This window comes from Seriola dumerili, unplaced genomic scaffold, assembly GCF_002260705.1.
Source record: "Seriola dumerili isolate Sdu_G_001 unplaced genomic scaffold, Sdu_1.0 BDQW01000191.1, whole genome shotgun sequence".
Classification (NCBI taxonomy): domain Eukaryota; kingdom Metazoa; phylum Chordata; class Actinopteri; order Carangiformes; family Carangidae; genus Seriola; species Seriola dumerili.
Genome location: NW_019174446.1, coordinates 9,643,221 through 9,655,611, shown reverse-complemented (window position 1 = coordinate 9,655,611; position 12,391 = coordinate 9,643,221). Strand labels below are relative to the sequence as shown.

The 12,391-nt window shown below is 39.5% G+C and overlaps 2 protein-coding genes across 4 annotated transcripts in view; one reads left to right on the top strand and one right to left on the bottom strand.

Moving 5' to 3' along the window:
- The first annotated feature begins 268 nt into the window (after window positions 1-268).
- LOC111227827 (prostate stem cell antigen-like) lies at window positions 269-3,321 on the top strand. Its single transcript, XM_022753549.1, has 3 exons — window positions 269-385; window positions 2,061-2,177; window positions 2,537-3,321. The coding sequence occupies exons 1-3, from the start codon at window positions 337-339 to the stop codon at window positions 2,746-2,748; spliced, it is 378 nt and encodes a 125-aa protein (XP_022609270.1). The 5' UTR covers window positions 269-336; the 3' UTR covers window positions 2,749-3,321.
- Window positions 3,322-3,443: 122 nt separating this feature from the next.
- Window positions 3,444-12,391, bottom strand: part of ptk2 (protein tyrosine kinase 2) — a 42,994-nt gene continuing 34,046 nt past the window's right edge. For 2 of the 3 annotated variants that reach the window (XM_022753455.1, XM_022753454.1), the window contains 8 exons: window positions 11,271-11,333; window positions 9,356-9,395; window positions 8,432-8,535; window positions 8,067-8,075; window positions 7,122-7,277; window positions 6,510-6,590; window positions 6,237-6,322; window positions 3,444-5,782 (listed from right to left, as the gene is read on the bottom strand). In XM_022753455.1, the coding sequence (XP_022609176.1) occupies window positions 5,656-5,782; window positions 6,237-6,322; window positions 6,510-6,590; window positions 7,122-7,277; window positions 8,067-8,075; window positions 8,432-8,535; window positions 9,356-9,395; window positions 11,271-11,333 (666 nt within the window). In that variant the 3' untranslated portion in view covers window positions 3,444-5,655. The remainder of the gene's footprint in view (window positions 5,783-6,236; window positions 6,323-6,509; window positions 6,591-7,121; window positions 7,278-8,066; window positions 8,076-8,431; window positions 8,536-9,355; window positions 9,396-11,270; window positions 11,334-12,391) is intronic. The other variant, XM_022753456.1, reaches the window with a different exon arrangement.

Here is a 12,391-nt window from a genome sequence, read left to right as displayed (position 1 = left end):
TGCACAGACACAGACTGTGTTTCAGGTGACAGATGCTTTAACTCAAAAAGCCACATTGTGACTGTGACTGACAGTAGATAAATAACGGGAAAGTATCTGTGAAACCAAAGCAAGATTGAGTAATGTGGAATGAGATGCTTTCAGTTTTGTGCCAAGATGGTGGACGATGTGGGTGGAACTGCTGTGATCAAGTGCTTCTGTAAAAACAAACAATAGAAACCACACACACACACACACACACACACACACACACACACACAGAGCAGGGCACACCGGGTTTGACTGCGGACAGCGGCGGTTCAGTCGACAGACACTCAGTAGACATTAACACCTGTCATGAAGATGCTCTTCAGCCTCGTGCTCCTCTCCCTCCTCTTCTCTCCAGGTATGGAAGTGAACCTCACACTTTAGACTTTAGCTCAACACTGAAGGTCAAAGGGTCAGATGCTTTTAGTAGGACTTGAGTAGGCTTAGCTTCAGAGGCAGTAATGTGTCTGTAAATCTTATAGGAAGTGTGTTATTCTGTGGTTTGCTAAAAAAAAACTCATCAGTCTAGTGAAACTTGAGAGATAAAAATCATTTACAATCACTGCTCCAGACAAAGTCTGCTCTGCTTGTGATTAAATATACGCCTCAGAATCATGTATATTAATTTGATAATGGTTTAGTAAAACTCGAAATAATTAAAAGTTAATTAATCTGGTGGTCAGTTTCAGGCCTGTTGCTGAAACTGAGAACTGAACAAATTTACAACCTTTTTATATCACATGCTGTTTGTTGTTCAATGCACAGAATGAAACAGATTCAACAACAGCAACAGATTATGATAGATTTATCCAAAATAATTAAATAATGAACAAAAAAAAAAAACAAGGGGTTTTTCTCATCAGTGTATCAGTGCATATTTTGTGCTGTGATAAAGTACTGCTTTCTTTATCTTGACTAATAATTAACTTGTGTCATTGGTTTGGGCCTATTTTAAGTCCTCCAGTGACCTTACCATTTGTTTGAGGCAGGTTAATACACTAATACTGGCAATGTGCTACTAACATTGAAGTCTATTTTATGCACTTCAGAAATATGAATAATATGTTTTGATTCAAACCTTGTCTGTGTAAATTTTGCCTTTGGGTTGTTTTGTTCTTGGATCACTCTCATCAGAACAAATGTAGGAGATTGTTATTGTAAATTCTGCAGTTATTTGTGGGATTCATCCCAGTATGGTGCATATATTGTATATACATATTAGTGTGTTTACTGTGATGCATCAGCCTGATGATGTAAGACAGCAGAACAATAAACTGAATGGGAGGAACAGTATGCAACATAATCTGTTTAATTAAACAAGCAAGCCTGACAGGTTTTGACAATACCGTCTTTGGGAGTAGCTGTCTTTTTATTTTAAGAGATTTCTTTTTTTATGTAAATTTATGGTGTGTTACAAAAGTTTGTCTCCCTCTGTAGTCGGACTGAAATATGTAAATATCTTTTGGGTTTTGATGACGTTAACACAGGAGCAGACGATCAGGAGCCTGATTTTGAACCTGAATTCTTACATTGTTAGAAAAGGAACACGATTCCCAGTCCCCAGTTCTTGTGATTTTTGATGATAATTTTCTTGAGCAGACGTTGACAACATTTGCATCTATAAGGAGTAGCACCTACTTCAGTACAGCTGTCACCCAAACATACGAGCTTACTGTACCTTAGAATACGTTTCTCACACTCTCACCACATGAACTACCCATAAAATGTCAAAGGTATTACTGTTAATAAAGACTGAATGCAACAAAATGTCATGAGCTAAAATGATAGAAATGAGTGGATAAATGAAGATGTACTCCTCTTTGTGACCCATCAGTCACAATATTGTTTTGCTAGGCCTTTTGATATGACCCATTTGTTTTCAAAGGGACTTCTATCAATGGATTTTATGTATGTTATGGACTCTTTAAAAAAAATCTTCTTTAATTCATGCCCTGGCTCTTCTTTTATTTTTTAATCCATCTCTGTTTTTTTAATCTCCATGTCTGTTTCTGCCTTGCTCCTCACATCTGTAGTTTTGTCACTGGAGTGCTATGTGTGCAGTTCCTCTGCTACAAATGAAGAATGCAACAGGAACACTCAGGAATGTCAGACGCCGCTGGACACATGCATGACGGTTGTGGACACATTAGGTAACAGTGACGACACAGATTCTGATCTCTATACGAGACCATACAGACCGGCAGTTTTTCAGGATACAGTTGTGATATAAAAATGTCTTATTGAGTCTAAATGTTTCTCTAAAGTTCGTTTAGACAGTAAGTAACAGGTCTGATTGTTTTACTGGAGAGTCTTTATCTTTTATTATTAATGTAATATTAATTTAAGCTTTGGTCCTTTATGTCCAATAAGCCCAGTTCTCCATTCAGCTAAAACTGTGCAGCCTCCAGCAATGTGCTTAAATAGCATTTCACTGAAAAAGAACTGACTCCACCATCCTGCTGCTGTGTGTCTGTGTGTGTATGTGTGTGTGTGTGTGTGTGTTGTTCAGGCTCTGTAACAGCCATAGTGAAACAGTGTGCCAGCAGGGCCACATGCGAAGGAGCTGCTTCGTCTGCCTCCGTTGACTCGGACGGAAATGGAAACAAAGTCAACTGCTGCAACACCTTCGACTTGTGTAACTTCAGTGGAGCCGAGTCCATTCACGTACACATGACACTTCTGTTTCTAACTGTAGGTGCTTTACTGCTGCTGTCCTGCTGAGGCCAGTTACAGCTATACAGTCCCTCATATGTAATATATCGTATCATGTAAAAACTGTGTAGCTTTCTAATTCAATTAATAATTCTATTCTTATTAAACCTGCTGTATATACACGTATGACATTTAAAATGTTGACAATAACCTAAATGAAAAACTAAATGTTAACCTAAAAAAATCTGCACTCAATATTGTTTTTATTACCTGTGAGACTCACTAAGTTCAGGCTTTTCATCATTGTTTTAGCACTTAGCTTTGAAACTTTAGGGACTTGAATACTGAGCTGAATACTTCTGTACTAAGCTTGAATATTCTTGATCTTTCCAAACTACAGCCTAAAATCCCTTTAAAGGATATAAATGTGTTGTAATATAAACAGCAGTATGGCTTGCCTATACATGCCTTTATATTTGTCACTATCTTCAATATCCTGTGTTTAGTGGTCTCTGTTCATCTCATAAACCCAACAGCTGATGACACTACAATCCTGGGAGCAATAAGTATTATGAAAGTCAAATTTTGGGCTCAAAGAAAAAATAAATAAATGAATAAATTATTTTTCAGAAAAATCTGTAAGAATTTGAACATATACATATATAAACATATACAAATAATAATAAAAATAAACAAATAAACATATGAAAATGTTTTTTTTTTTAAGTAAATCATAGATAAGAATGTGGACAGGCTGATTTCCATTTCATCATTATTTTATTTCATTGTTTTTTTCCTCCTATTTGACAAGATGGCTGATTTAGCCCAGAAGACAAAATAAAAACCAGTGTTTACTAGTACGAGTTCTGTACAATTCACCAGTGATACACACCAGTATAGCTTACAATATACCAACATGAGCAAATTTACGCAACAACAAGGAGATAAAATAGATTGTTTTTTGTTTGTTTGTTTTTTTTGTTTTATGTTTTTTATCCCTATAACACCCAGGTATTTGACAGTTTCATTGCTGGCTAAACATGGAAATCAAATCTGGGTAAAATAGGGTTAAAAAATTGCTGTTTGCTGTGCAAATATGCTCTTCTCCATACCAGTATATCATGCTATACTAGTACAGTCACCAGTATATTTCATATAGCAGTATGTCATTCTCCGTGTGGGGTCAGTATTAACAAACACATGTGTGATCTGCTGAAGTTTCAGTTCAGTGTTTTGTGCCTGCAAGACAAGTTCCAGTCATGTGGCTCCACATTTGCGTGTGTGTGTGTGTGTGTGTGTGTGTGTGTGTGTGTGTGTGTGTGTGGGGGTGTGGGTGTTTGTTTCCCTGGAGACTGTTGTTAGGAGGGACATTTGTAAAGTGTTACACCCGACAAAAACGGAGTCTCAAAGCACAAAGGTTCCAGTTGTGAGGGTTACCTATCTCTCTGGGAAATTCACTTTGTGACACCGGTGGCTAAGGGGCTGCTAGAGGCGTGACACCATCTTAGATGAGGAACATCTGAACTATACTGGGACTGTAGGTGAGGAGAAAAACAGAAGAGGAGACGCTGTCCTCACAGAAATAGTTAAAGTCAAACTCAGTGACCAGTTTGAGACATGATGTCCTGTAGATGAATAGGAAGTATCCAGTCACTCAGACTGAATCATCAAAATCCACCATCTGCTTTTTTTCATTTCTGCTCATCAGAGTCAGTGCTGGGATTGAATATCTGCTTGTATTCCAAGTTATAAACAGGTTTCAGTATCGAGGAAGAAGACTGTGACTGCTGAACACAACACAAAAAACATGGAGCCAGCCGATAAAAAAGAGTAGGCTAAACTGAGTGCGATTAGGGAGTTTCCTATCTGCCGTGTTTACCCAGACAGAGTTGGATTCTTCACATTTGGAGTCTTTAAAACCTGCTCAGATAGGAGCTGAGGAAGACTGCGGGGGGGGAGAGGAGCAGTGACAATGAAAAGTGAGTGAAATAGGGAGGAAAGAGGAGGATAGTGTCTTCTCTCTTCAGGCAGTAGACCGGCGCTGCGCTGTCTTTAAGTTTTAATCCTTTCTTCCCGTCTCTCCCTCCGTCTCCTCCTCTGCAATTTCTGAGTCTATAAATAAAAGCTGGTGAGACGGAGGGAAGATGGGGAAGGGATGAAGGACAGAAAAGGGAGGAGCGATGGAGGGTGGGAGGCTGCTTCTCCGCACCAAACTGAGACTGTCTTTACTTTGAGTTTTCTTGTTGTAGCATCCACCCAAAGAACTGCACACGCCCAAAGCTCAACAGAAAACATCTGGTTTGATCTGCCCATTGACAAGCACCCATAGTGATGTGGAGGTATTTCAACTGAGAAAGAAGCTCACATCCAGGGGTCAAAACACATGATGTCAACAAACGCACTGACATGGCTGCTGGCTGATGTCCAAGTCCATTCCCACTGTGAAGTTTCATGCAGATATGTTGCAGATCAAATGCAGTTTGATCAGGTTCTGATGGCTTTGCTTAAAAGTTAGATTCCACAAAGACTAATCTATCTGATATCAACAAATCCAGATCCAACCGCTCACATGATGGTGTTTTTGAGCCTCTGAAACCTCTGACCTTAGGAATCCGGCTCATCCGGGCCCACGGTTTAAAAATCACCAGTATATTCCTTTCCTCCTCTCATCATTATAATCCAGTCCAAAGAGAGTGAAGCTGCCAAGTCCCTGATTCAGGAAGAGTTTTGCTCTGTTCTTGTATTAAGAAAGTCACAGTGGTGGAGAGTTTAATCCCAGATGAATTTACTACCTCGGCTTACGCAGGATTCAACATCTAATGAACAGAGCCACTGTTTCCTCCATCTGCTCTCACATATCAGGAGTCACGACTGACGTCACTAACCCAGGAGTCTTTTATTCTTCTCTGCCAACAGAAGCCGCCACGGTGCCGTTTTTCAAATAGCGGACCTGCTCCTGTTGGTCGGCTCAGCTGGCTAGTGTGGGCGGGACTGGGCCATCATCTTGAGCCGGGACTGATCGATGACATCCAGCAGGTTCTTGGCATCAACTGCCAGAGCGTGAGCCGCCGTCAACATCTGTTTCTTATAGTCCTGCTGGAGACTGGGATAGAGCAAAAATATAAACAAATACATTAATTATACAATAGATTTTTACTAATGGGTGGATGAGTAGTGCAATATTAAAGACACAATGTGTAGGAATCTGGCGCCTCCTAGTGGTGGCATCAAAAAATCACTTTGGCAGAGATGAACGTGCTAAAAACATCAAGCGGCTTTTTTTGTTTCTTGATTTTTTTGTATCTCATTTTGAAGACCAAATTCACAAACAACAACAACAAAAACAAAACACTATTAAAGCTGACTTAACTGGTGTCCTTCAATGGAATAATAACATGTCTTGTGATTACCTGCATCCAATAAATAGACATAAAAAGACTGAAATATAAGATGAAAGGAGGCTATCCATCGCACGGATGTTACATGATTTTGTAAAATATAAGGTACTAAAACAAAACTAATCTTTGCATATTGTGATGTGGCTGGTGTGTACCTACCTGGTCATCACATACTGCTGGGCTAACTTCATCTTCCCGATCAGCTCTGCCAAGTCGGAGTTCAACAGCTTTTGTGCCATTTCGATCTGTTAAAGAAAACCAGAGCATTAAGCATCAAGCTGACGGGATAAAACAAACCAGCACAAGTCAGACTCAAAGAAGTTTACCAGCATAAACTGTTAATGTGAATTTTATAAGATTAGGACGGATTATAAATATATGTACAACATTGTTGAGTATATTTCTGTGTTAGAAAGAGTCAATTTTTTATACCTCTCTGTGTGTACTGGCTGGAAGTTGTGGTAATGTCTCATCCACTGTGGCAAGTAACGTCCTCAATGCCAGACCCACATCCTGGAACAAGCACACAAAAAAATATTATATATATATAAATATTATTTTTTTTAGAACAGGACAAAATTATAGGTAATATAAAGAAAATATGACCATTAATTCACATGGAAATACATTTAAGCTTATAAAAACATGTGAAAGGCTCCTGTGAAGACATAAAAAAATACAATGAAATAATATCTAACATGTACGTAAGCCAAGAGGACCAACAAGGAGAATTCAATTACTAAATCCCCACAATTCAAAGCAACATCTAGTGAGGTTAAAAGGCCAGATCTGCAGAGTCTGGTTAACAGATGATTCACAAATGATTCATCTGGAAGCAGGAGTATCAGAATTCAGTTGTCTGAAGAGCTGAACAACGTCAGTAAATTAAAACATGGTTTGAGAGTAGCCAAGGAAAGACAACATAAAACTGTATTAACAGAACTGCTTTGATCTTTGTAAAACTTTCAAGTTTTAAACCCAAGAGGCACAGTGACGATTCAGTGGAACCTGCTAAGGAGAATACACTTTAAATGCTTCTGTTACCTTGACCATGGGAACATATTCCTCAGGAGGAGCTGGCTGAATCTTGCTTGACATCTCGATCACAGCTTTGACCAATCCTGTCACGTTCTCGTACACCTTGTCGTTAGAGCGGTCCAGATTGGCGGTGGGGGGTGGGCTTATCTCTTGGGGCTGCAGCTTGAGCCATGAGAGAAAAGAAACATCAGTGACAGGGTTAGTGAATGAAGAACTAAAGAGCTGCGTGGGGTGACTGATGGTGAGATCAACAATACACAGAAAAACAAGCTGAGATAATGCAGATGAAATGATGAGCTTCCTGAGGTTTATTACCAGAGCTGCTGGTACAAATCCTGCATGATTACAGAGATGTAAATCGTGCACTGTCTAACCTAACTTTTACATATTTGAAATAGGTGGAGAGGAAAAGCCACAGCTGCAGAGCACTGTGGCCTTAAAAATAACAAACTATATCACAGAAGTAAATGAGTAGATTAATGAGCAGGTAATTGAAGGGATGAATGACTGAGTGAATGAATATGTACGTAGGTTATGTGGATCTACGACTTTGACTTTAAATAACTAAATAGTCTGTCTAGACACAGACGTTATTAAAGTAATTCTCCATTCTGGCCACTAGATGGTAGTGTCACACAATTTAATTATGAAAATCCAAAAACTGACAAGGCAGGGGTCGCATCTTAAGACAGATTCATCATAAATTGATTGGGTTAAATATTGTTAATATAAGAAAACAAGCAAAACCATTTGGATATGGATGTTAGTTCGGAGAGGAAAAAGACAATAGAAACAAGAAACCTGGCTACACAACAACTGAAGGAATGACATACATTTGTTTTATATATTATCAGAATTTGATTTGTTGGACTGATGGACCGAATGAGTCGATGTGTGATCAACTAGGAGACAAGACGCACAGTAAACACACACAGACAGTGTGCTGCTTACCCGCCAGGGCTACGGTCAACATTAAGGCAGAGTGCAGGAGGAAGAGGAGGAAGAGGAGGGAGAGGGAGGGGAGAGAGAGGGAGCAGTCAAGGGAAAAGAAGATAAAGGAAAATATTAATGCTAAGCATAAAAAACATGCAATGTGTGCCTCTGTGTGAAAATGTTGCATTATTTCTTTATATCTGTGTGGTTTTATCATGTCTGCGTATAGTTGTGTGCAAGTATTTTTGCTTTGACTTTGAGTCCTAAAAGTCATATATGCTTCATTTTTGATTTAGTGTATCTATATGTTTCCATATCTTTTTGTCACTATCTACACATGTGCATGCGTGTGTGTGTGTGTGTGTGTGTGTGTGTGTGTGTACCTTGACTCCATCGTTGTAACTGTCTCCAGTATTTAGACAGGCCAGACTGCCCACTTGGCTCTGAGCCCCAGGTCGAGGGGGTTTCTTTGGGGGAGCCGCATGCTCTGCAGGAAACAACATATAGAAGGTGAAAATAATGTTTCCTCGCAGCTTCATTGTCTCATACACGTTCTGGACAGATTGGAGTACGATCCCACAGCAGCTCTCACTTTACAGTCTGTACTCTTAGTGGTAGTTCACATCATAAAATCAACATCAGTCTAGGGCTGTAACTACAGATTATTTTCATTATCGTTTTTTCTTTCTTTTCTTTTTTTTTTGATTAATCGGTTCTCAATCTTCAAATGTCTTGTTTTGTCTGACCAACAGTTCAAAAAAAGGAATAAATTAATAAATAAAGAGAATATTTTACATTTTTCGCTTGATTTATCTATAATCAATGATCAAAACTTAGGGAAAAAATTGGTTTTGAGTACAGGGAAAAATGTAGTTCCTCATACAAAGAAGGAAATTATCCTGCAGAGTCTCCCCACTGTAAAACTATTTACAGCTGAATGTTTTTCTATTCCCTCTGCACTAGCTGCCTGCAGGGCAGATATATTAACACAACATATTGAGTCCATATAAACAGTGGTTGATTTGCTCACTTGCAGGCCAACAGGCTGCCGAGTTCACAATCTGATCTGTCGTATTGTGGCAACAGACTGTAAACTCTGCAGACAAGACACTGACACACTATCTGCTGTGCATCAGACAGAAAGGCTGGAGATACAGAGTCTGTAAACAGAGTGAATAAGAGCTGGACACACACATGTAAGGCTACATGTGTGAATTATGTATGTTAGGAGATTAAGACAGAAAGAGAGGAAAGAACAAAACAATAGCAGTTGTTTACTTATAGAAGGTTAGATGCATGGCTATTACCTGCTTTGCCAACGGGCTGGTATATGTGCTGGTTTCCTGTCTGCACAAACAAACACAACAACAAAACACTGGGTTAGTGGCAGCACAGTCACACAGTCACAAACATAATCAGAAGCTTGAAAGGAAATGAGGACCTCACAGGCAAAAACCAACGGCTGGCTCTGAAAAATGTAGGGAATCCAATTTCATTTTTATGTCACATAAAACCAATCCTCAATTTGTTCTTGTTCAAGTTCCAGTTGAGGAGCCGTTTCTGTTTTCAGTGGTGTGCAGTGGAGCGCTGTGTTGCAACACATGAAGAGTGTTTCCTTTGTTGTGCAAACCTTTTAAAACCAGAAAAAAAATCCCACAGCATGTTTTTATGATTTGATGGTTGTGGCTCTATAGGGGCACCAGGCATGTTACATATTGACTTTGTTGCATTATTACAGCATCTTTGTTGTTTTCTCTGTGTGAGAAAACAGTACAGAGGGCTTCGAAAGCCCTGGTGCCATCAGAGTGTCATGGTCTGACAACCACCAACACCCAAAAATACTCTACTACAGCATTACACACACACACACACACACACACACACACACACACACACACGGGAGATTTTCCCACCACAAACCACAGCCATTCAAAGGGAGGAGGACAAGCAGCGAGATGAATTACAGAGACAGAAATATCTGTCTTGCCCATGGCAACTTCAGACCGCTACAACAACCTCTGCTGGCATCAGGGCCGTAACAGACATCAACATACAACTCAGAGTTCGGCTCCTCAGACTCTGGCTACACAGAAGTTCAGATCAACAACATCATTCAGAGTCGGAACGAAGATTAATCACTCAAAAGCTTCAAGAAAAACACGAAGACTTCAGCTTCAAGTCCACACAAAAAATATTACAAGAGGGGAAATGTGATGAAATTACCTTTCAATACAACCTGTGTAAAAAGATGATCTCAGCACCAGTAGGTTTGAAATGAAAAAGTCCATCTGTCAATGTTCAAATCATTTCAGTCACCTCACAGTGCTGATTTACAAAATGATGCGGTTAGCCCTCTGAAGTGATCAGAAATCCACATTCATGTGAATATGGCTGCATCTGATGATTTTATTATTATTATTTGGCATTTTGCTAAAAAAATTACTTAATCAAAAATCAAAATAGTTGCTTCTTCCAACTGACTTTTAAATGATCATTCAATCAATTATTTCAGCTCTACACATGACATATTGACTTTTAGGGCAAATCATCATCAAACTTTAAGGCTGCCTGTTGAAAAAAACATGTTGAAAAGCCAAAGCCCTTGACTTTCTATGAGACCAGATCCACCATATTTTCCTCTCTCTCTCTCTCTGTGTGTGTGTGTGTGTGTGTGTTTGTGTGTGTGTGTGTGTGTGTGTGTGATTCCTGGTGCAGAGTTTCTGTGGGCAGCACTGGGACAGACAGATGAGTAAAAACATGGCTACTTTGTCTTCTATAAATAAGCGGTGATGTTGTGGGAATCCACTGACCCCTCATTGATGACCCCACCCCCAACAGGTCACTTCCTGTCCCTGGATCAATCCCCTCAGCTCTATTCAAAACAAACACATACTTCAGCCAACTGCAGTGAGTCCAACCAGAACGTGGACTTCCGTCAACATTTGTCTTTATCAGACATCCTCCTCGCTTAAAAACACAAACAGCCAAGAAAAACAACTTCCCTCTATTTCTAAGATGTGTATGTTGAGGTAGGGGACATGGGATGAATGTCATGATTTTGACAGTGAAAACAGCTTGTGGGTGAAACACAGTTCATTCAGAAAAGAAAAAAGAAAAAAAGAAAACACCCTCCAGGTCATATTAACTCCCTGTCGCCAAAAAAAACTTTCTTACTCAACCTGTGTAGCATGAATAACACCAACTAACTAGAAAGTAACTTACCGGTGGTTGAAGTCCACCTTCTTCTCTGTCCAGACTCCCTCTAGAACTTCGAGTGTCTGGTTTCTAAACACATGCAAATAAAAAAAATAAAAAAAAATCACAAATCTCCACATAGCAACAGTGTGTAAGTTCAGGGCTGCTTTCATTGCAAATTGCTATCAATAAACAAAACAAAAGTTCTATATTTACAGTTTTTGAAAATGACTGTGACTGTTCAATGAATTAAGTCACATTGCTTTTCTGTATATAACTATACAAGCAGTACTGGATTTTGATTCCCGGGATTTCTCTGAGGCAAATACGCCTTAATGGCATGCTGTTAGATCAGTATCTCATGCTGTTGTCAGACTGATGCATTATATGGTGCGAACTCAGTCACTTTACTGATTCATTAAAAATCTTTAACCATCAGGCTATTTTAAGGATACATGACAATAAGTAACCCTGTCATCATCAACATCATGAGTTTACACAGTGATCTGAATGAGGTGAAAGTGAGCAGACTCTCCAATTCTCCAAATCAAAGTTTAATCTGAAGTCTTAATGATTAAGTGAATGAGGAAATGAATGAGTGGGTCGCAGCAGTGAAGTTAAAAAAAGTCTTAAAATATGCATCCAAACACACTTCCCCTGCATGAAACCTCCAATAAAAACAAGAACACACTGTACAAAGCTGCAGGATCCAAATGTCCAGGAATTTCACTCAACACACAAACATTTTCCAGCTTAAGAACAACTTTTCAGATTGACACTTAGCCCCCCAAAAATAAAACTACACACACACACACATACACACACACACACACACACACACACAATCCATCCTCGCCTACCAGTTTTCCAAGACAGGACTTGAAGACCAGCATTGCCACTGAATTCATCAAAGTTGCCTGATGAATGGTTTGTGTCCTGGTTGTTTCAGGTGTTGTGTCTGTGTTGTTATCTTCTGATCTTATTATATCTCTCTGTAGCGTTGTTTGCCTGTGTATATCTGAGTGTTTTCGTCCGTGTGCTAGCCTGCACCCTCGTCTGTGTCAGCAGTTTCATCAAGACAAGAATTCAGATTCAACTGCGGCTTCCTGCCTCCAGCGCACTTATATCTGACGCACGGAGAAAGGGAC